The 25307-nt window shown below is 39.4% G+C and overlaps 1 protein-coding gene across 1 annotated transcript in view; it reads left to right on the top strand.

Annotated features, from left to right (window-relative positions):
* LOC103293904 (ankyrin repeat domain-containing protein 26-like) overlaps positions 1-14409 on the top strand; it is a 36863-nt gene extending 22454 nt beyond the window's left edge. The window contains exons 13-17 of the mRNA XM_054721802.1: positions 3892-4182; positions 4726-4940; positions 6128-6338; positions 12698-12743; positions 14108-14409. Coding sequence (XP_054577777.1) covers positions 3892-4182; positions 4726-4940; positions 6128-6338; positions 12698-12743; positions 14108-14244 — 900 coding nt within the window. The 3' untranslated portion in view covers positions 14245-14409. The remainder of the gene's footprint in view (positions 1-3891; positions 4183-4725; positions 4941-6127; positions 6339-12697; positions 12744-14107) is intronic.
* Positions 14410-25307: the final 10898 nt, after the last annotated feature.

Here is a 25307-nt window from a genome sequence, read left to right as displayed (position 1 = left end):
TAACCACTCACCTGCCTGCCTGATTGCCCCTAACCACTCTGCCTGCCGGCCTTCTCGCCCTCAACTGCCCCTTGCCGCTGGCCTGCTCACCCCCAAATGCCACCCGCCAGCCTGATCACCCCTAACTTCCCCCCATGCCAGTGTGGTCTCTCTCAACTGCCCGCCCTGCTCACCTCCACCTTCCCTCCCCATTGGCCTGCTTGCCCCCAGCTGACCCCTGCTGGCCTGCTCACTCCAAACTGCCCCTGCGCTGTCCTGATCATCTCCAACTGACCCCCACTGATGGCCTTCTCACCCTCAACTGGCCCCCCTACTAGTCTGCTCACCCATAACCCCCAACTGCTCTCCCCCTCCCCCGCTGGCCTTATCACTTCCAATGCCCCCCCCGCCACCGGCCTGATCACCCACAACTGCCCTCCCCCCCCCTTTTTTTTTTTTCAGCAGACCCTTTAGCATTTCTTGCATTGCTGGTTTGGTGGTGAGAAATTCCCTTAGTCCTCTTTTGTCTGTGAAGCTCCTGATTTCACCTTCAATTTTGATTGATAGCCTTACTGGGTACAGTATTCTTGGATTGAGACCCTTCCTTTGCATGACTTTGTATATTTCATTCCATTCCCTTCTGGCCTGATGAGTTTCTATTGAGAAATCAGTTGCTAGTCTGATGGGGGTTCCTTTGTATGTAACTTTCTGTCTCTTTCTGGCCGCTTTTAAGATTCTTACTTTGTCTGGTGTTTGCCAATCTAATCTAATAATAGACAAATATGCAAATTGACCATACCTCCGACGCACCCACAAGCCACGCCCACAAGCCACGCCCACCACCCAATCAGAGCAAGTATGCAAATTAACCCAAACCAAGATGGCTACAGCCACAGAGAGCAAGGTTTCCTAGGTAACAGAGGAGGCCAAGCTTTCCACCTGCCATTTCCAGGCCTAAGCCTCCACTCAAGCTACAAAGTTTCAATTATAGAAGGTAAACAAATTCAAACAAATGGCGGCAGAATGGAGCTTGAGAGAGCAGGCCAGGGTTGCCGCCGGCAACAGGGGAAGCAAAGCTTTCCACACACCCTGGCCGGGCTCACCTGCTTAAGGCAACAAAGTTTCAATTATAACCCCAACACAATGGCTGCGGCCTCGGAGGGAGCCCCAGGCTTGGCTTGGCTCTGCTCCAGGCTACAAAGTTTCAATTGTAGAAGGAAAATAAATTCCAGATACCAGGGCCTCCACTTGGGTTGCCAGGGGGCGTGGCCGGCCTGCAAACCACCAGTGCGTGCGTGATTTTCTCTCCCACCAGGACTAGAGACCTTACCCTATCCCCATGAAATCTGACCTTTCTGTGGTGGAGTGAAGAGCTCCTTTGAGTCTAAACGTTCGTGCCACCTGGGACCGGTGTTCTGGGGCTCAGAGCTGTTCAGCGGTGGCCACAGTTGTTGATTTTCAGGCTTCTGACAAGATCTACTTTCCCTTGCAAGATGGCAAGGTTTCCTGTCTGAGCCCGTAGCTCCGGGAAGGGACCCAGCTGCAGCTGCAGTGGGGGCTGCCTGGTCAGGGGAACCCCATCCAGTAGTCCCCCACCTTCTCCTGGAGTTCAGCTGTCCCTTAGCTTGAGAACAAACACTCCCAGTGCGACCCTCAGCTGTTCTTTCTTAATGCTCCGGGGGAAGGCTCAGAACACGTCTGTCTATTCTGCCGCCATTTTCTCCTCCTCCCTAAAATTTATTTTTCAATTATACTTTACATTCAATATGATTGTCTATGCTCTATGCCTTTACATTTCTTATATTCTGACTAGAGGCCTGGTGCATGAAATTCATGCACTGGAGGGGAGGGATCCCTCAGCCCAGCCTGCACCCTCTCACAGTCCAGAAGCCCTTGGGGGATGTCTGACTGATGGCTTAGTGGCAGTCGGACATCCTTAGTGCTGTCGGGGAGGAGGGAGAGGCTCCGCCTCCACCGCTGTACTCGCCAGCTATAAGCCTGGCTTCTGGCTGAGCAGCGCTCCCCCTGTGGGAGCACATTGACTACCAGGGGGCAGCTCCTGCTTTGTGCATCTGCCCCCTGGTGGTCAGTGCGCATCATAGTGATTGGTTGTTCCGTCATTCGGTCAATTTGCATATTAGCCTTTTATTATATAGGATGATCCTTAAAGGAATTTGAGGCACCAACTTAAATCTTTCTGAGATCTTAAGGGTTTTATAGTATGGGCTTCATCCTTAGACCATGTTTTCCTGGAAGAACCATGGATTTGATCTTAGCCCAGAAGCCATTTCTTTATTTTAGCATTATTTGACAATTGACCATGTGGGGGAGGCTATAAATGAGAAACGAATAAATCCTGGTTCTTTTATATTTAACAGTCTTTCCTTAGCTTATCTTTCTCATAGATTTTTCTTTTAGCTGCTTCATGTGAGTGTCCCCTTTCATCCTCATTTCAGTGTCATTTTGTTCATTTTTCTAGAAGCCCTTGCTGGCAGCCTCCTCGGGGATCATCAGGCCTCCACTCACCATTTCTTGGAGGCCCTTTTGGTTGTCATTCTCTCACTCCTCTGCATTATGTTAGGTTCTACTTACCTATCTCCTATTTCAAAGGCACTCTTATATGTGCATGGTGTTTTTTAGGGGCGGGCAGCACTCTTTTTAGCATCAGTATCTGTGCCACTTATTTATTGCTTCTTAATAAACCACTTCCAAACCCATTGGTCTGGAACAGCATTTCTTTTGTTCACAAATCTGCAATTAGGCCAGGCTCACTTCTTTTCCACTCACCATGACAAGAAGCTGGGGTCTAGAATCATCTAAAGTCTTATTCATTCATGTGTTTGTCAGTTGCAACAGGCTTTTGGCTGGGATGTTAGCTGGGCAGGCTCAGCTCTCTGTGACCTGTCTGCTTCATTCTTCACAACACGATGGCTGAGTTCTCAGGGTGAGCTTTCCTAGAGAGAGAAAGATAGACTGAAGTTGTATCACCAGGCATAGAAGTGACATAGCGGTTCCACCACATTGTATTCACTAGAAACCAGTTACTTACTAAAGCCATCACCTATTCCATGGAGAAGTGCCAAAGAATTTGTAGACATGTTTTAAAAACTCCACACTACTTACTTTGTGTTACCAAATAATCATTATATCTAAAAGAAATAGTTCTTCCTAAGTCATTACCACTGACATTCCAGCTAGTTTGTTGTTTTTGTTGTTTAATATGTTCTCTTATTTTCTGGGAAGTAACAAAGAATTACAAGATAGCACTATTGAATTAAGCTGGGGTTTTTGTTTGTTTATTTGTATATAAAAAATATAGGGCTCATCTCACTAAACTTTCACAGTGAAAGATGTGATTTCTCCTTAATCCTGGGAATCATTTATTTTTGGAATGCAATTCAAATTGGAATCAAACGTTTGTAGTTAAATAAAAGGCTTGTGTCGTTAGAATCCATATTTATAAGATTCATTAATTAGAGTCTGATTTTGAAAGTCTTATTTTGGGAGGCATATGTTGACTGAGGCCTAAATACCTCAATATGATGTTCCTAAAACTTGTTTAAAATTATGAAGAATTAAGAGGGGGAAGACGTAAGAGACTTTCTACTAAAAGGTGACATATAGTCATCTTGTGGAGGAAGACAAAACAATTATAGAAAAAAGATTGTAAAATTAAGTACAGATGTTGTGTGGCAAAGGCAACAACGGTAAAAAATATATTTTGTGTGACTCCTGGTGGGTTTAACTTTGTTCTTGATTCTGAAAAATTTGATGTTCCACATTCTAGGATTCTTCTATAGTACAGATAACATATTATTCAACTGAATTAATTTCCAACTTTTATACTGGTGTTGTTAGACTATTCTCAGTCTACTTCCTTCATAATGAAACTATATTATTTTATTCATGCAGAATGATGATCTTATAGTGAAACTGAAAACTGCATCTTCAAAATGTGTATGTCTGGATGGAAAAAATAAACTTCTTCAACAGGAGTTATTATCTATGAAAGCAATAGAAAAGAAATGTGAAAAACTAGAGAACAAAAAACAGAAGTTGAAACAAGAAATAGTAAACCTGAAAAGACATATGGAAATGAACATGGTAGAACTCAGTGAAGTATTACTGTATAAACAGAAAATTGAAGAAAGAGCAAGAAGAGATGTAGAAGACAAATTAGAACAAGTCAATCTAATTTTACAGGTTAATTTGTTGATCTTTAATGTGCTTTAATTCATTTCACTGAAAATTACATTTTGGATATATAGAGTGTTTTTGCATTTCCTCTGCTTCCTTTAATAGCAATTTATTTCTGGAAATAGGGGGTGGCATTTGTTTTTCCTTTTTAATATTTCAGTTTCACTAAATTGATCTTTTCAAATGATTCTTACTAGAGGATCATTTTATTTTTAAGACTAGTTTATGTAAAACGAGACTATTAGGAAGAAAAGGGAAAAAACGTGATTTAAAAATTATTCCATACTCTTGAATTAAGTTATGTTGTTTAACTTTAAAAAATTTTAAATTATTCTATTTTTCCTTAAATTATCAGATTACATGAGTACTAATAAAATGATTAACTTTATAACTCAGATTTAATTCAGTTGACTTTGATGATAGATATTTAAATTCAGCTTTTTTCATACTCAAAGCTGATCTCTGTTGACTCAAACTAAAGAAAACCAATATACTATAATTGTTTAGGTTATACTTACTTTAAAAATTTATCCTTTTTATTTGCTTTAGACACAAATAGCATCTAAAGAACTCTCAGAGCAGTTAATAGAATATCGTAATGCTTCAATAAGAAGTGATTTGGAACTCAGAAATAAAGATCTGGAATCACAACTCTCCAAAGTGCGAATTTTTTTAAATGATAGCAGAAGCGAATTGGAAAAATATGAGCGACTCTACTTAGAAGAATTGAAAGGCAGAAAGACATTGGAAAGTGAACTAATTGAGTAAGTAAAATGCAGAATCATAATAATAAATGTAACTCATTTATTAGCCTCTAAACTTAAAGCATAATTTTTATCATTCCAGGTTCATGAGATTAGTAGGACGTGAAAGCTAACTAAATAGTATTACTTTGGAAAATGATGTTAGTAAATAAACTTACCTTTCAAATGTTCTTGCAGGACAGTTTTATCTCTCCCCCTTTTTGCTTTTATGTGCCTTTATTTTTTTCCCCTTAATATTTTCATGTAGTTAATCTGATCTACTAGTCTTTAAGCTGAGTGTCTTGAAGCTCTAAAATGTAGACAGTGATACTATTATAAAATTGCTTGTCAGAATTCCCCTAAACAGAAATATTTAAGATAACAACTTAAACACAAAGGGTTAAGTTACTCCAACACATTTTGGTACTTGGTAAATTTACTTTCTTGATTGTGATCTTTGTTATTATCACTAGAGGGCACCTTTAGACAAACTATCCTTTATAATTTTTCTATTCTACATAAAGACATACATGTTAAATAGGGAAAGATTAATGTAAGGGTGAAGGGCAGTATAATTGACAAAGTGGATAAAAACAATGGAAGACGGAAAGGGCAGGTTCCACCTCCAATGCCTTGGTAACAGTGTTATAAGCTGATGGACTTGAGCTGTTTTAGTTCATTTTGATCACTAGCTAGGTTATCTTATTCTTCCTCAGAGGTTGCTCAAAATTATGCCTTGGTGTGAAATGGTTAATATCTCCTTGTACTACCTGTATTGTACAAGGACGGTGAAAGCAATGCTTGACGGTGTCTTTAAGGGATTTTTCTTCTTTTTTTAAATCTCTAAACTGGTTTACTAAACATGTCCAAGGGCAGCCTCAAGAATCCTATAAGTACCACCTTTCCATAAGGCAGCAAGTATTCCCTGATAAGCCCTCTACCTCACTGACAGCCATCTCTCTCCCTGCCCTACTTTGAATTACTTGTTAGGAACTCCTTCCCCCTACTCCCTGGAAACTTAAGTAGTTCTTTAGGACAATTTTGAACCTCTACTTGCGTATACTAGTAGTAGATCTGCTTTGACACATTTTCGATGTTAAAATGCTTTTTAATGGGAAATTCCATTTACTATTATGGCAACTTAAAAAAATGCAAGTCATTTTGGGAAAAATAGAATACTAAGCATTTTTTGTTTATAATCTTCATAGGACTCAGGAGAGGCTAACAGAGGTCAGAACCGAACTTCTGCTACAGAAAGGGGAGAATAGATTTTTGCATAGCACTCGTGATATGATGCCAGTCCTGGAGACACCATGTGCAGGAGATCTTAATAGTTTTGTGCCCAATAGATATTCTGCTCCAAGAGAAAACTTGGAGCTTCCAACCTCAAGGCCATGCACTTCAACTTATGTAATTAAGGTTAGTTGTATTATCATTTTTCCCCTTGGGTTTCAGATTTCTGATATAATTCTCATGGTTAATTAGTGAAATTCTGAGTTCTTAATCTGCTAGGGCACACTAATAAAAAGTCGTAATTATTTGTGCTCATATAGAAAGGAGACAGAAAATTGCAATCTTTTTTAAGTCCCTGGATCTCTCATTTTCAATATATACCTATCATTAACGTTATTTAATAAATATGACTAAAGTAACACATTTTAAATTTCTGGAAAAGCTGCATTTAAATTGTATTTTAGAAATTAAATATTATTGTCTAGTAACTAATGGTATACTTGGAGATGCTTTGGGTTACTTTCTAATGGATTTTAGTTTGGTGATGGTTGACAATAATTTTTAAGTTTTTCTGAACCCCGACTTTTCTACTCCTAAGCATAAGTGAATGATTAACACCTAAATATGAATGTTTGCTATTTAAAGAAATGGACATAAATCTTTTTATGAGTTAAATAAACTTGTAGCACTAAAAGGATTATTTTCTGTCTTTAGGTGAAAATGTCATTTTCTTAGAACATTCTTAATTTCTATTTACTTTTGCATTTTAACTTCAATTTTTATAAAATGTTTTGTTGAGCAAGTGTACATTTCCTAAATAAATTTAGTACATATTTGAATTTTATTTTTAATTTATTTTTAATATTTGAATTTTTAAAATGAAGTTTACTTATGTCTGCATATCTTGACAGCACTTGAATGATTGATGGCAATGGTAGGGAGTCTTAAAATAGCCACAAGCTTTCATTGTGTATCATTGTCATTAAAATACTAGAGGCTCAGTGCATGAAAATTTGTGCACTTGGCGGGGAGGTCCTCAGCCAAGCCTGTAGCCTCTCACAATCCGGGACCCCTCGGGTAGGGTCCCTAGGCCTGGCCTGAGATCAGGGCCTATAGGGGCTTTCCTTCCCCAGGCTGCAGGCAGCTGGCCCCACCCCGCCCCCGCCGTTGCCACTGCTTGCCATCTGTGCAGCACTGCCCCTCCCCTCCCCTGCCACTGGTCACCTCCCTCTGCAGGTGACAGGCATGGGGTGCAATGGCTTGACTGGCCTGGGCCTCCCTCTGTGGGGCAATTACTGGCCAGCTGCACACCTGTCACAGCGTCGCTGGCTGGTGGCCTGGATTTCTCTTTCTTTCTTTCTTTCTTTCTTTCTTTCTTTCTTTCTTTCTTTCTTTCTTTCTTTCTTTCTTTTTCTTTTCTTTCTTTTCTTCCTTCCTTCCTTCCTTCCTTCCTTCCTTCCTTCCTTCCTTCCTTCCTTCCTTTCTTTCTTTCTTTCTTTCTTTCTTTCTTTCTTTCTTTCTTTCTTTCTTCTTTGTTTCTTTCTTTCCTTTTTTTTTTTTTTTTTTTAAGTAAGAGTAATGTTTACTGAGCAAAACAGAACTGAGTACTATGAAGGGTTTACTAGGATGGAAATGAACTGCACCCCACCCCTGCCACCCCCAACACCCAGAGACTACAGTACTTAGAAGTTACACGCAATGATCATAACTGCTGAATATCTGTTTGTAACAAACCATAGCATATTTATACTGTATCACACCGAGTGATTACAGAAATCTATTTATATAATGTTTGTATAAAATATTTATTTGGAAAAAATATTTAAAAAAATAAGGCAGTATAAAAAACATGCAGTTGAAAGCCCTGCCAGGACAGCCAGTCTGTAAACATTCAGTGAGTATGTGCTTTGGAGGGCGTCCATGTCTCCTGCCCACAGCAATTCCAGCAGGGCCGGCGAGGGTGAGCTCTGGCTGCCACTCGGGGCAGGACTGAGCTGGACCATGGTGGGTGGGTACAGCAGGGTCTGGCACTGTTCCCTTCTCCAGACTTGCATCAGGATCAGGGTCAGGGTCAGGGTCAGGCCTGGGGGCAGGCAGATTGCAGTTTCACTCTTGAGTTCCATACTCAGCCTAATTTTGGTTGCAACTCATAGCTTTTCCTGTCTGCTCGGAGGTCCTTTGGGTGGGTGCCCTGGCGGAGAGGCCAGAGAAGTGCTCACAGCTGCCTGGTTGGGCGTCTCTCTGGCCCAGAGCCTCTGTCCTGCCTCCTGCAAGCCTGGCCCCAGGCAGAACAGGACCCCTCAGGACTACTTTGGTCTCAGCGCTTGGTCCTGGGTTTCATCAGCCTGGGTTTCTTCCCCTGGAATAGCTGATCTGAGTGTGACAAAAATGCCTGACTGATGCTGGCCGTGCTGAACCTCATTGAAGAGTTTTCATGCAGCAAGGAAGAGCCCTCTGGGACCCTCCTCATCCTCTCTCTCCTCATCTCTTCCTCCTCCCAGCCCATGGTCACTTCTCCAGCTGCTCCAGCAGTAGATTACCTTCTGGAGTCAGGGGTTTTAATGCTGTCTGTCCTGACGGTGCCGGTTGAGCATCAGGATGAGCTGCTGCCGCTCCTGCTTCAGCTCCTCCATCTGGGTTTTCAACTCTGCATTCAGGAGCTCCAGCCACTCAGATTCCCGCTACAGAAACTCCTTCCGCTCCTTCTTCTTGTTCGGCATGGGGCTGCCACCACTTTGTTCTTTTCCCGGCACCTTTTCCTCTGCTCCTCTTCCTCACTTTTCACAGGTTGAGGCCTCTGGCCCAGTTTCACCTCCAGGAAGTGCAAAAAGGCGATCATGTTCCCAATGTTGTGAATGTTAGCTCCTCTGCAGTTAGGGCCAAGCTGGGGAGTCTGGTCAGGGGCCCAAGCCCTGGCAGAGAGCCCGCAATCATGGAAGGGTCTGGGATCTGCCCAGGCATCCTAGCAGGAGGAGTGGCAGTCCAGCCCTGCAGAAGCCATGGAGGTGGCGGAGGGAGGAAGAGGGAGGCTGTGACCCTGGGGCCTGGGCTGGGCTGCAGGCACTGTGCCTGCTCAGGAGCTGCCTTGGCACCACCCTGCCTTGCAGCATCCACCACCACCAGCGCCTCCCTTCCCAGCCACTGAGCATCCCTCCTGCAGGCTGTGGCCTGGGTCTCCCTCTTTGAGGCAATTGGTTGCGGGGCTCTGCTTGCCTGCCTGATCACCCCTAACTGCTTGCTGGGGGGGCAGGGAGAACCCAGCAAGAGGCCTCCTGCCTACCTGATCACCGCTAACCACTCGCCTTCCTACTTGATCGCCCCTAACCACTTGCCTGCCTACTTGATCACCCCTAACCACTTGCTGGGGAGTGGGGCCAGCCCAGTGAGGGGCTGTCTGCCTACCTGATTGCCCCAACTGTTCGCCTGCCTACCTGATCGCCCCTAAGCGCTTGCCTGCCTACCTAATCACCCCTAACCACTTGCCTGCCTACCTGATCACCCCTAACCACTCATCTGCTTAACCACTCTGCCTGCCTGCCTGATGGCCCCTAACCACCTGCTGGGGAGTGGGGCCAGTCAGAGAGGGGCTGTGGTGGTTCTGATCTCTGTTCGTTCTGGTCGTTATGCCATTATGGTTCTTGGGGCTTTTATTATATAGGATTCCTTCTTCATTTTATTATTGAATTCTTCAGCTCCATAATTTGCTTGTTTTTTATAGTTCTCATCTGTTTGGTAAAGTACTCCTCTGTTCATTAATTTTATTCCTGAGCTCATTGAACTGAGTTTTGAGTTGTCTTGTATCTCATTGAGTTTCTTCATAATTGACATTTTGATTTTTCTGTTAATTTAGATCACAATCATCCATTATTTGAAGTTTATTTCTGGAGAATTGTCTTTTTCTTTCTGTGTTAGTGTTACCATAGTCGTCCATGCTGCTTGATGAATGGTGGCGCATTTGAAGTGATGAATACTTTTCTTGCTTACGAATGTTGTGATTTTCACAATTCAACAGGTTGATAATAATCTGAGGTCTTTCTTTTTGTTTTCCAGTAGATGGTGCTATAGCACAGATTTTGTTTTTTCTTACCTGTACTACTTAAGCTTGGGGAAGGGAATGTGGTGAGTCATGGTGTGGGAGGCTTAGCCTTGTACATGGGGGTGAACAAGGGTGGTGGGTTCCAATGCTGTATCCAGGTCTCAGGGCACCACCACGATGGTAAGGGGGGTGTGGCCAGTTTAGGGGAGCCAGTTTGAGAGCCCAATGAGACACTACCTCATTCCCTTTGGCTACTAGCAGCACTGTGCCATGTGGAGGATGGAGCCGTGGCTCTGCTACTGCTACCAGTCTATGGTGGTGTGAGCACAGCTGCAACTGGGAGGAATCTGGATTTGAGGAGGGGAGAAGGAATGCTGCTGGGCAGTGGTGTGGGAACTGCACTCTGACTCCCCCACTGCTGCTGTGTTTGCTGGGGCTGTAAGTTCAGCCTTGTCCTTGGAGAACTGCAGTAGGGGCCTGTCCCTGCACTTCTCTGGATTCTGCCTTTCCTCCACATTCCAAGATGTCCACTTTTGAGATTGAACAAAGGAACCTTTGTTGGGTTCCAGATGTTCACTAGTTGCAGATTTTAGGGGAAATACAGAAGGACTGTTTCACTTTGCCATGATGCTGATGTCACACACTGAAATACCCATTTCAATCAATGCACATTGGTTTATGGTTTTGATGATGTTTTTATGGTCTTCTTAATGCAGAGAAAGGTAGCTTAGGCCTGTGCTAAATGAGGCTTCAATCTTCTTTTTTCATGTGGCTTCATCATAACACATCGTAGAAGAGCAAAGCTAAGGATTTTTAGACAACCTTTTGGCCAAATAGGGTGTAAGTACTTCCAAATTTGTGAAACTGGAATACTGAGTACCAAAAGAAAATGTTAAATACTTCTATAAATTGTTAAGCAAAGTTATGATGCAAACTTAAAGTATTATCATTAGTTCTCACCAGAAAAATCACATAATGTCTTATTTTATAAGATGAAGATTAAAGAGTATGTAAATGCAGAAGCAATGCATGAGAATATTTTTGTGGAAATTTTTTCCTTTAATTAATATTTTTGGAGGAAAGAGGTGTTTACTTTTAGTATATATACTAATAAAAGGGTAATATGCTAATTAGACTGCACATCTTCTGGACATCCATCTGGATGTCCTTCCAGACAAAGCCACAGTGGCGGGGCTGAGGCAGAGGTGGTTAGGGGCAACCAGGCCAGCAGGGGAGGGCAGTTAGGGGTGACTAGGCTAGCAGGGGAGGGAAATTGGGGGAGACCAGGCCAGCAGGGGAGGGCAGTTAGGGGTGACCAGGCTGGCAGGGGAGGGCAGTTAGGGCAGTTAGGGGTGATCAGGCAGGAAGGGGTGCAGTTAGCGGCATCAGGCAGGCAGGCAGGTGAGCGGTTAGGAGCCAGCAGTCTAGATTGCAAGAGGATCCCAGATCAGAGAGGGTGCAGACTGGGCTGAGGAACCACCCCTTGTGCACAAATTTTGTGCGCCAGACCTCTAGTTTCCATATAAATTGTAAAAAAAACAATAGTTGATTTTAAACTTAATGTTGTAGTTTCTAGGTATACATAGTTAGTTTCCTTGTGGGGCATTGGTTCACCAAATCATGCTAGACTTAATAAGAGAAAGTAAGAAACATCAACTGGTTGCCTCCAGCATACACCCCAACTGGGGGCCAGGAGCGAACCCACAACCCACATATCATTCCCTGATCAGGAATCAAACCTGCGACCCTTTGATCAAAGGGCTGATGCTGTAACTGAAGCATGTCAAACTCAAAAGCTAACACGGGCCAAGTAAACAAGGTTTAAATTTATGTGGGCTGCAAAAAAACAAAAGCTCCAATTTTCATAGAAATGTAGTTTTATTTCAGTAGAGACATGCTGAATAGAAAGAGCTGAAATAAGTGAGTAATCATTAACATAAAATAATAAAACATTTTAATAAAAATTAATACTTTTTCTTGAACATTAACTTACTAAGACACTGAATAACTGCACAAATTAATGAGAATAACGCAAATAAACCTATTTTTCTTGTTCTCTGAAAGTGAAATATTTCCTATTGTGCACACCAAACAAGTCAGTACAAGACTAATGATGTGGCAATTGGCTGCTAAAATATTCTCTGCTAGTATTAGTGGAGAGAAATGGTGTGCCTACTTGTAAGGCACTTAGGGGAAATGAATGCAACATGATTATAGTAATCAGTCATTAGCAAACGTTGTAGTTCGCTTTAGTAATTATGTATAACAGGATATAGTAAAAATTAAGTTACAAATATTTATTAAAACGTTTCTTACACACCATTATATTGGCTAGGCTGCAAAAATATTCATTGTGGGCTGCATGTGGCCCACAGGCCATGAGTTTGTCATGCTTGTTCTAGTCACTAAAAGTAGTATTTAAAGGATACATTTCATAAGCTAGATATCACTCCTATAAAATTTCCCTTATTTAACTTAAATACTAAAAATAATATTTGACCTATTTCAGATGTGGCAGGAGTTTGAAGAAATACTAACAAGAGAACTAAAAGAAGGTATGTTGCAAAAATTTATCAATAATTTTAGATATTGATTTTTGAAAAAAACTGAAAATAGTAAATGGCATCTGTTTCCATGTTTGGAGAAGATATACTGCATTAAATATTTTCTTATCCATAGTAAATGAAAAATGTGAAAGAATAAACGTAAGGAAGACTATACTTATTCCACATGCAATCATCACATTCCACAGCTTTTTAAAAATCTCAGAAGTCCATGTATCTCTCTTCATGTCTGGCTATTCCCTTCCTTTCCTCTGCCATGCCTATGCACTATTGACATACACACCAAAACTATGGTCAGAAAACTGGGCTTCATACACTTCTCATGTGATATAAGGCCAGATAACCAGACTCATCTAGTAATATTTAGTTAAGCATTACAGTTCATATAACTGTCACCAGAGGGGCGATATTTAAAACTCCAGTCATTGACTTCGTCATTCTTTTACCTTTACCCTCATGAAAAACTCCAAATTCCTTTGCATGGAGTAAAAACACTGAAATCCACTTAGTTCTTGCCAAATAATTCAGCCTTATATTTGCTACTTACCCTACTCTGCCCTTTTGCTCTAGCCTCTAACTAAACTAGACAGTTCTAGTTCCACAACTGTTCTTCCTCACTTCTAGTCCTGGCATCTGCTTCATTTCTCTTTCTGGCATACTTTTTTTTTTGCCCTTCAGGTATCACTTATACTGCTACCAAAAAGCTGACAATACTGACACAAAACTGGGATGTTTTCTCCATGTGCTCCAACAGTGCCCTGTGTTACATTGGCTGGTGGTATCTATGACTCTGAGTGGAAATTGCCTGTTCATTTGTTTTTTTCAGTTTATAGTACACTAGAGGCCTGGTGCACAGATTCGTGTACCCGTGGGGTCCCTTGGCCTGGCCTGCGCTCTCTCGCAATCTGGGACTCCTTGAGGGATATCGGATAGCCTGTTTTATCCCTATCCCTGCAGGCCCGATCCAGACAAGAGGGAGCCCAATCCTGTGCATTGAGCATCTGCCCCCTGGTGGTCAGTGATCATCATAGTGACCAGTCAACCAGTTGTTTGGTTGTTTGGTTGCTTACGCTTTTATATATATAGATGATTGTTCATGGATGGGCTGTGTCCTCTTCATCTTGTAACTACCTTAGTGCATGGTGTTGAATAAATGAATGAAGGATGAGAAAACCAGAAGCTCTGATACTTAGCCATGATACCAATTAATTCAGTGTGTAATCACTGAATTAATACTTATATTTCATAGTATGCTTGTGTTATGCATAGTAGTCAGATATAGATGTTTTTTATTCTTCTTAACACTTATACTTAGTTGTAGTTTAGATAAAGAATATAATTCATTTTCTTTCCAGATGCTGCTGAGTTTGAATCGGAATCCTATAGAGCTTGTCCTCTAGGAGCAATTGATCAGTCAAATTCATGTCAAGACCTACTTTTGAAAACGTCACGAAAATATACAGAGATCTCGAAGAAAAATTACATGATCTGAAACATATACAGGAAAAAATTATTTACTGAACTCATATTTTGTTTTCCATTATACACATGACTAGTGGCCCGGTGCATGAAATTTGTGCACATTGAAAGGGAATTAATTAGATGAAATATTTTAATATTGCTATTTGCCCTTTCTCTATAATAAAAGTGTGAGAGATAAAAGGAAATGAGTACAATGTATATGAAAATAATACATAATTTTATTAATAACTAAACAATAACAAAATGATACAACAACAATAACAAACTCATAATATAAAAACATTGATGCAAATAATGACTGATAAAGTGATTAAACTTATTCTAATATCTCCCTGTTTACCACATTAAGAGTAAAAACACTTTCAGAGTGCTTGACTAATTTCCCTTGAGATAAAGTATTTACAACTTTAACTTTAACGTCACATTCTCTTTGAACTCAAGATAAAGCAACAGCCATAACTGGTGTGGCTCAGTGGATAGAGCGTTGCCCTGTGGACTGAAAGGTCCCAGGTTCAATTCCAGTCAAGGGCATGTACCTTAGTTGTGGGCACATCCCCCGTAGGAGGTGTGCAGGAGGCAGCTGATCAATGTTTCTCTCTCATCGATGTTTCTAACTCTCTATCCCTCTCCTTTCTTCTCTGTAAAAAAAAATCAATAAAATATTAACAAAAAAATACTTTTTTTTTTTAAAAAAGAGAGAGAAAGCAATATGTAACTGACCATGTCCAAAAACGGGTTCAGGTAGAAATATTCCTACTCTGTCTAGAGTTTGTCCTTGTGATTTATTAATAGTCATCACAAATGCTGGCATAACGGGAAACTATCTTCAAATTAATTTAAATGGGTGGCCAATGTCAGATGGGGACAAATCAATTCTTGGAATCAGAACAATCTCTCCCTCTGCAGATCCTGTTAATATTTCAGCTTTGATAATGTTAGGTCACAATCTTTTGATGATAAATCTGGTACCATTACAAAGACCCCATTTACTATTAAGATTTCTCAATAGCATGATGATTGCACCCACTTTCAATTTTAATTTATGACACGGAATTCCAGAAGGAGTAATACTATTAAGAAATTCAACAGGAAAATTTTCCTTTTCAGCATCATCTGTTGAGTCAATGGAGTCATCACTCAAATAGGTGTGAAAATCTCCAAGTATATCCAAAATTTCTTCATTTAATTTTTGAACGTGCTCATTCTTTGAACAAAGAATTGCACGTTTAGATATATTTTTAATATTATCAATATTTCCAAAAGTGGCTTTAATAATAGATCCATTAAAAATCATTTCATGGGGAATTTCAATAATATCCATTTCTAAATGAAAACTGCTATCCATTTCTAAATGAAATAATATCCATTTCTAAATGAAAACTGCCATCTCCAAGTTTTACTAACCATTCACTGAATCTTCTGATCTCATATTTGTTTTAAGAGACAACTATCTGAAACATCCCCAAACACTACAGTACTTGAAACTTATTTGTACTATGGCCAATCATATAGCATGGTGGCGCAAAAATCCCCTCTGAAAAGAACTTTCCCACCAAATGCAACATTCAAAGTAGCTCCAGTGAGAGCTTTATATGTATGGCACGGTGTGCGAGTCAAAGTTTATTTTTATATTTCCAGTGCGTCATATGTACCGGTTAGGTCGGACGGGATGGACAAATGTCAGGTCACTTAGCCTTTTATCTATACCGATTATGAGTCATGATTTTAACTTTTAAAAAAATTATCCTTTAATACCTCCAAAGCACAATGAGTAAAAATCTGAAGGTTTATGTGGCTTCTATTTGGTTTCTAGGACAAAGTTCTTTCCTTTACCCACCACTCACTCCTCTCCTTTTACTCTTGAATGTCAATTCCAACATAATTTTTGTAACACCTCTTGAAAAGGATCCCACCAAGTTTTTGATAGTCCACATGATAAAACTTACAGAAAAATACAGCATGAGACTTTCATTCTCTCACTAACTTCTTCATATAACTAATTCCTCAGTCTCTATAGAATGAAAAAGGAAAATAAAAGTGCCTTCTCTCATTCCAAGGCCTCTCTCAGTCAGGCAACCACAAAAAGAATGAGCCTATAATTCATGCCATGTAATCTCTATCAGGCATAATTCAAATCAAATCCCATCAGGCAAAGTCTGGGATAATTGAAATGTATAAGAGAACAGTGGTGACCTGGGGGAGAACTTATGAAACCTTGTCTCCTGCTTTTGCTAAATATTCTTGTAATGCTAGACTCCAAGCCCCGTTCGGGGACCTGGTCAGGCGCTGCGGACGCTAACCCACGCTGCCTGCCCCAGTCCGTGATCCCTGATACGGGCTTTGAGTCAGCAGCGGCTGACTCCAAGACCCTATCCGGGACCTGGTCAGGCGGCTGCTGGCGCTAACCCACACCGCCTGCCCCAGTCCACCATCATGGCTTGGATCCCACCAGCAGTGGGCGCTGCCCCCTCCCCCCACCATCTTTGCTTGGTTAATGTGCATATTTGCTCCTGATTGGCTGGTGGGCATGGCTTATGGGTGTGGCAAAGGTACGGTCAATTTGCATATTACTACTTTATTAGGTAGGATGTGAAATCTTTATTAAAGAAACAATTTTGATCATATATGTATGATGAAAATGTACATAGTATTTTAAACTTTTTTTAATGGGCATCTAACTAAATTTTAAGCAGATTTTGTAAATGAAAGCCAGCACTATTGAATTATACATACTCAAATTGAACAAATACCAGTTGTTTAAACAATACCTAAACAACCAACTTGTCATTCATACTTCAGTGATGCTAGTTGATAGATTTTTTATATATTCCAATTTTATCACAATATTTAGTCCTAAAGATTTAGACAGACATAATTTTGATATCTGTTGCTATGGCTACTAATTGAATGTATAATAATTGGATGTATTAAAATTGTTATAATGCCATTAGACTTATAATATTTAATTTTAAACACTGATTCAAAAATCTTTCCCCATGGGAAATAGTTTGCCTAAGGATTTTCCACTTTTCTATTGATTTATTGATTTTTGATTTATTTTTTAGAAATAGTCTTTTTTTTTTTTTTAAATATATTTTATTGATTTTCTTACAGAGGAAGAGAGTGGGACAGAGAGGTAGAAACATTGATGAGAGAGAAACATCGACCAGCTGCCTCCTGCACACCCCCCACCGGGGATGTGCCCACAACCAAGGTACATGCCCTTGACCGGAATCGAACCTGGGACCCTTCAGTCCGCAGGCCGACGCTCCATCCACTGAGCCAAACCGGCTTCGGCAAGAAATAGTCTTAAAATTACAGAAAGTTCCTACTTTTAGTACAAAGAACTCCTTTGCCCTGAACCACTTGAGAGTAAATTGCTGACATTGTGCCACCATCCCTTATTTCTTTAGTACATTCCACTTGCCTGCCATACCACCTTCACAATCAGAAAATTAACACTAAAGCATTCTATTAGTTAATCCTCATATTATTTTTTAAAATATATTTTATTGATTTCAGAGAGGAAGGGAGAGGGAGAGAGAGATAGAAACATCAATGAAGAGAGAGAATTATTGATTGGCTGCCTCCTCCACGCCCCCTACTGGGGATCAAGCCCACAACCTGGCAAAAAATTTCTTCATACGAACCCAATCCTTAGACATATTTGGGCATTACTGGCAGCAAATGGCAAATTTCCTAAATGTTCTATTCATTTAACAGTGCAGGTTTAAATTAGAAATTATAACACTTAGACAACTATGTCTATGCTTAATGAGGGATTTACATCTTATTTGAAAGGTATTTTGAGTAGAGAATAGTTTACAGTGTATTTGAAAAAAGATTTTACAGATTTTATCATACATTTATTTAATATTTGGTGTAAGTATTGTCATCTGCAGAATGTCAGACAATTTTGAAATAGTCTAAAAGCTCAATGTGCCATTATTTGCTATAGAAAAAAAATTCAACTTGGAGTATAAATTTTTGAAAAAAAATTAGTATTGTTCAAATAACTTCATTGCTAGAAAATTTATATGGAACCCTAAAATGTATTCTAGTATAGGTTCTGTCTGAGGTAAATACCTATAAGCAAGAACATTTATACTAATAAAAAGGTAATATGATAATTAGACCAGATGTCTTCTGGACATCCATCCTGATGTCTTTCCGGACAAAGCCATGGTGGCGGGGGCTGAGGCAGAGGCAGTTAAGGGTGACCAGGCCGGCAGGGGAGAGTAGTTAGGGGTGACCAGACCAACAGGGGAGGGCCGTTAGGGGCGACCAGGCCAGCAGGCAGAGGTGGTTAGGGGTGATCAGGCAGGCAGGCAGGTGAGCAGTTAGGAGCCAGAGGTCCCGGATTGTGAGAGGGATGTCCTGGATTGGAGAGGGTGCAGGCCAGGCTGAGGGACACACACACCCCCCTGCAAGAATTTCATGCACTTGGCCTCTAGTCCATATATGTGTGTGTGAGACAGGCGAAATGGGGATGTCTTAAGTACTAGGAGACTCCACCCAGGAAAGAGTTGAGATTCTCAGTGATAATAGAGAAGTAGAAGTGAGAGATGTCCAAGGAGCTTGCAAAAGCACAGGAGAATCAGTTTTATATTTAAGCTCAGAGAAGGCATGTATTGGACCATCATGGCAGTATCTGCGACATAAGAACTTTTCTGTTCCCTTTCTGCTTCTCTTTGGGTATACTCCAATCCTAAACTAGAAATAACAAGATGAAAATAGGTTAACAAGATGGAGAAGAGGAGGATATGTGATTGAGGAAAACTGGCATTTAAAAATATGGTTTATCCTATTAACTTTCACACTTTTACTTCAATTATCCTCACTCCTCCCACCCTTTTTAGGTAGTTGTTTTCTAAGAGATGTGGTTTCCTCTCCAGAGTAACAAATTATGAGGTAATTCATTAGTTACCCACTGTGGTTAAGATCTTTTACCTTCTGGGCCATATCTCTCACCCTTAAATCTATGTCCAGAACTGAGTATTCATAAGGAACAGGACTTCTGACACCCTGCTTGGCTTGGGTTCAGACTGTGCTCTGACAACCAGAATGCTGGTGTCCATATTCCAGTGGAATGGTCTATGGAAGTCAGACAGTTATTGTGCCTACTGGAAGACAACACTGTAAAGTTGGTGACAGAGTGGTACAGGGCCAAGGAAGACAGAATTCTACCTATTTCTGAGCAATGATGAATGCCATTTCATTTGGCATCTCACACACATGCAGCTGTGAGGGCAACCTGGAAACTACACCTATGATCCACATACTCATTCAGGATGCTGGTACTAAATGGCTGAGACAGAAGAGATAAGTGATAATAAATCACGTGAGACACACTAAATTTTCTAAAAGCATGTAAGAGAGGTTCAGAGGTCTGGCAGAACACAAAGGAAGAATGAGCCAGAATGATCTAAAAATATTTTAATTAATGTGCACCATACATACAAGGCTTGGAGAACATCAGCCAATGTTTATCTTCCTTCACTTTATTGAGAATTATCTCAGGACTTTTTCTTTAAAGTCCCAGGACTTAGCACCATCCCAACCATATAATGTGTGTAGCATAAATATTCATTGAATTAGACTGTGAGATTTGAAGATCAAGATTATTGTAACTCAGAAATTTCACATTTGGATCTCTATAAGGGCAAAGGATATGGCGCCCATGAAGTGGGAAAAATAAAAGCTGTTTTTTCCCCCATGGTTTTTAATAATCCATTTTATTCTTTTTATTACCTTTCTGTTCTTTTTCTCTTGTTGTAAAATACTTTCCTTATCTAGAGTCTTTAGATATTGCCTGCTTTATCTTCCCTTTATTACAGATGAAGACATTTCTTTGTCTAGATTATGAGGTCTCTGGTAAAAGCAAAGATCTAGAAAGTCAGTGGAGAAGTTGAGGTAATGAAAAGTGTCAAACAAACCTTTAATTTGTATAATATTTGCCAATGTTGGGTCACCTATGCCAGTCATGCTGGCCAGAAGATAACAGATGTTCTAAGACTTTTATTCAGAACAACAGGATGTTTTGTTTGGTGTTTTCAAAACTGCAGAAAGATCTTCCAAAAAGTTCCGGTGCTACTGTGGAATATCAGACTGCAGACTCCAAATTTTAAATAAGACTATTGTTTCCTAAAGTCTTCAGGAGAGAGGGAACTGGTCAATAGCCCAAATCTTGGAGTCGCTCATATCTAACTCCTTAAGTCCTAAAACTTTTATTTTTACTTTTTACAGAGACATAACCAAATAATGTCTTTGAGAGCTGCCTTGGTGTCTGGTGGAAACAGAGGCCTGTGACACTCAGGAGGGTGAGATAAGATTCCATGACACTTAGCACAGGAAGGAAGGGAGCTCTTTGTAGAGACAAGCTGGCCAACTTCATGAGGTTATTTGCAAAGGATACTGATAGCATATCTCTGAAAAGATAAAAACGTTGGTTGAGTTAAACACTACAGAGCTATTACTGTCCTGTGCCTTTAAACTTTCTCAAATTATGAAAAGTGGTTCTGTTTTACTATGAAAGAATTTTTCATAATTACATCATTATTTGCTTAAATAAAGTTAAACCAGCTTTTTAAATGCAGGGTCTCCTGTGAGTTCTTATTAATTTTGCTTGTTAAGAAATATTTAGAAGGTACAGGGTTTATCAATTTTATTAAAACATTGATGCCTTCAAGAGGAATATCTATAAACCTATCCTAGGACTAATGTTATGCAGAACATGTCTAGGGAAATGTAGTTTAAACAGCTTTTAATTGCAAAATTTCATTTCCTTTGAAACTCTGGACACATGCTGATGGAAATAATTTTCAAGACTTTTATAAATCATTGATATGTAATTCTCTGGTGAGGGTGGTATCAGTGAGGTTGGTAGGCCAAGACATTGTATAAATATGGATTGAACACACAACACTGTGATAAACAACCCCAAATGTGACTCACTTAAATGGAAAGAGTGTATTTGTCCCTTCAGTAACATGTGCTTCTCAAGTAAAGAGTTGTCTTGTCATTATAACTATTTAGGGACATGAGATAAGGGAGCTGCTATCAACTAAACATAGTTGGTAACTGTCTCAGTAGGAAATGAGATATCTCTTGAAGATCTCAACCTGATAATCAAATGTTTAGACCAGAAGTACCAGGATCCCTTTCACTCTCAGTTCATAGATAAGAATTAGATTTAGAACTTGACTGAACTGCTAGGGGCCAGAAAGTGTGATCATTTTATTATACCCAGGGAATTAATAGGAATGTTTGTTCTGTCAGAATTAATGATGACCACAGTCAGTGATAATTAATTCTAAGGAAATGGAAATGTAAAGGCTCTAAAGGAGAAAAAGACAATAAAAGAATAAAAGAATAAGTGTGAAGGATTCACACTCTCATTATTCGATATTTACCATAATGCTATAGTATAGTATAGTATAGTATTGGCCTAACACACACACATAGTTCAATGGAACAAAAGAGAGGCCAAAAAGGGACACACATCTAAGTGGACAATTGATGTTAACAAAGATAACCTAGAAATTCAATGGGATTTTGAAAGTCTTTCCAAAAAATAGTGCTAAAGTACCTATAGATGAAGAGAAAAACATTAATCTAATTATAATCTCACACTTTACACAAAATCAAATCAAAATGTGTCCTAAACTTATATGCAAGAGTTAGAACTTTAATGCCTCTAAAACAGAAACAAAGAATAGAATAATATCTGGTTGACCATGGGGATGGGCAAGGATTTTGTGATTAATATGTAAAAAGGTTAAGTCACAAAAAAATAAAAGGGATTTTAGAAGTAAATTCAGGACTAAAATTAAAAACTAAAACTCCTACTCACCAAAGATACTGTTAACAGATTTAAAAGGGAGAAAATATTTCTAATATCTTCATCTGACAAAGACCATGTACCCAGGATATGCATAGAACTTCCACAGATCAATATTACAAAGATAAACAATTCCATTAAAAAGGGGGGAAGGGCTTAAGCAGACACTGTAATGAAAATAATGAGTGATTAAAAAATGTGAAAAGATGCTGAACATTATTAATCATCAGGGAAATGAAAATTAATACCTCAATGGCATGTGTTTTCATACCTACAAGAATGACTAAATGGAAAAGACTGACAAAACCGAATAGGGGCAAGGATTCAGAGCACCTAGAACTCTTAAGGAGCTCTTAAATATTTCAATCTACGTAGAAAACTGTTTTGCAGTTTCTTACAAAGTTAGATATATATTTATGATACAAAATTTTATTCCCCGAGTTATTATACAAGAAAATGAAAGCATTTTTTCACAAAATGACTTGTACTAGTACAAGAACATTTACAGGAGCTTATTCATAATCCCCAAGCCAGGAAGAACCCAAATGACTACAAACAAATGAATGGAGAATGTATAAAACATATTTATGAATGGAACACTACTGAGTAGTAAAAGGAATGGATAACTGATGTGTACAACATCATGGGTGAGTCTCCAATCATCATGCAGAACAAAAAGATATCTAGATATAAAAGAGAATATGCCTTATGTTTTAATTAGTAGAATTTTGAAATAAGTAAAACTAAACCATGGTAAAAAAAATTGAAAGTGCTTTCAGAGGATGTAGGTTGTTTTGAAGGATGTAGGGAGGAACTTTCTCAGGTAATGGAAAGGTTCTATATTTTGATTATATGATGATTGCACAGGCATGTATATTTATAAAAATCATAGAATTATACATTTAAGAACTTTACATTTCACTCTTTGTGAATTGCACATTGATTAAAATACATACACACATTTTCTGGTACAACTACATTAATCTAAATAACTAAAATGAAAAAAATAAAACAAAATCAGATAGTATTAAATGCTGGTGATAATGTATGATAATTGGAGCTCACTGATGTTTGGGGTGTTATTTGGAATAACAATTTAGGAAACTTCATACTACTTGTTGAACATGAACATTTATACATATAATGATCAAAATTTGCCCTAGCCAGTTTGGCTCAGTGGACAGAGCATTGGCCTGCGGACTGAAGGTTCTTAGGTTCGATTCCAGTCAAGGGTACATGCCCAGAATTGGGGGACCAATCCCCAGTGTGGGGCATGCAGGAGGCAGCCAATAAATGGTTCTTTCTCATCATTGATGTCTTTCTCTCTCTCTCCCTCTCCCTTCCTCTCTGAAATCAATAAAAATATATTTAAAAAAATATATTTCTATGTCATAATACAACTTAAAAACACCCATCTTAACAAAAAGGTGTATATAAGAATTTTTATACTGGCACTATTCATGGTAGCTAAAAGTGGGAAAATCTAAATTTTCATGAAAATAAAATGGATAAATAAATTGTACTTATATGTGTATAGTAAATAAATTGTACTTATATGTGTACTTAATTATACTTATGTAAGTACAATTATAATTGTACTTATATGTGTATTTCTGTAATGAGCATGAACAAACCAAAACTATAGGCAAATAAATGGCTATACTTTACACTCTAATGTTGAATAAAATAAGCCAAACCAAAGAGAATGTATACAATTTAATTCTATTTTTATTAAACTCAAAAACACAAAACCAATTAATGTTGGTAGAAGTCAAATTAGTGGTTATTAGGGTGACGTAATAAATAGACTGAGATATGAGAAGGGTTATTTATGATAGTATTATTCTATTTCTTGATCTGTGTGCTAGTTACATTAGCTTTGTGAAAACTCATTGCATTGTATTTTTATTGGCTATGCACTTTTGTACATGTATATTATTCTTCAAAAAGTTTACTTAAGAAACCCTGACATTTTCAGTTAAGTATATTTTCTCCCCTTCCTTTGCTATTTATAGAATTTTGTCCCAAAGTTCTTCAGTTGGCTCCAGAAGTGTGCCAAGTTATTAACACACAAATCCAAAGATGTGCCGCGCCAGCACAGCCAAGGGTTCGGCGAGCCTGAGGGAGGGCCGGTGAAGGATGAAGAAAAAGACAGACAAAGAGAATAAGCTGGGTCTAGGTGGATCTTCTGTGCCTTGCTGAGGCCACAGAACAGATCCAGACTGCAATGCTGATGCTTTATAGTCAGGGGTAAACAAGGCAATCTATAATGTTGTTGTAAGTTTCACTTGTTTTGGCTGCATTTGCTGCCCCTCCCATAGCCCAATAGCTACCCAGGAAAGATCTAGGGAGCAGTCACAAGATCAAGCTTAATTATGCTTAGAGGGCTGTGCCCTCTCATCTGGGACTTGTTTGTGACTTTGCCAGCAGTCACAAGATCAAGCTTAATTATGCTTAGAGGGCTGTGCCCTCTCATCTGGGACTTGTTTGTGACTTTACGAGGCTTAACCCCATAACCGCTCCCTACACAAAGGAAACTGTTTAGATGGATTAAAGCTTTGGTAACAATTTCTTCTATAACCTTATTTAAATAATGGATATATTATAAAGAGACTAAAAAAAACATTACAGATAGATTCAATCTATATATATAAAAGCCTAATATGCAGAGTGTCCCCTCGGTGTTCAACTGACCAGGAGTTCGTTTGCTCGCTATGATGTGAGCTGACCACTAGGGAGTGGTGGGGAACGAAGGAAGGCCCTAGTCGGCAGCTGGCAGCTGGCAGCCTCTAGGGACCCTACCCGTGCACGAATTTTGTACACTGGGCCTCTAGTAATAATATAAGAACATCTCTGTGAACCAGAAATTAACTAGAAACAGAATTGTATGTGGATCTAAAGCTACAGGCCTGCTGATACCTGTGTCTAGAAGCAAATAATGAGCTGCCATAGTTTAGATATTGTGGGTTAAAAGTAACCAACTCACTTAGTGTGAACCTGGGAAATAGGGCCATGTTTAATTCAAAAGGGTGTAGCTCTCTCCATACATGCAAAGAATCTGAAAGAATAGATTTGAGCACCAGTAAGAGTTCTACCTTTATCAAAAGCTATGACTGGAGAGGCATTGACCAGACACCAGGACATCAGGAAATGAGTCAATTGCCTACTGGTTCCCTAATTGGATCTGCCACATCCCATGCAACAATAATACCCAGGAATAATGATTAGAGCTG

Source organism: Eptesicus fuscus, chromosome 2 (assembly GCF_027574615.1).
Source record: "Eptesicus fuscus isolate TK198812 chromosome 2, DD_ASM_mEF_20220401, whole genome shotgun sequence".
NCBI classification, from domain to species: Eukaryota; Metazoa; Chordata; class Mammalia; order Chiroptera; family Vespertilionidae; genus Eptesicus; species Eptesicus fuscus.
This window is presented reverse-complemented; position numbering and strand designations above follow the sequence as displayed.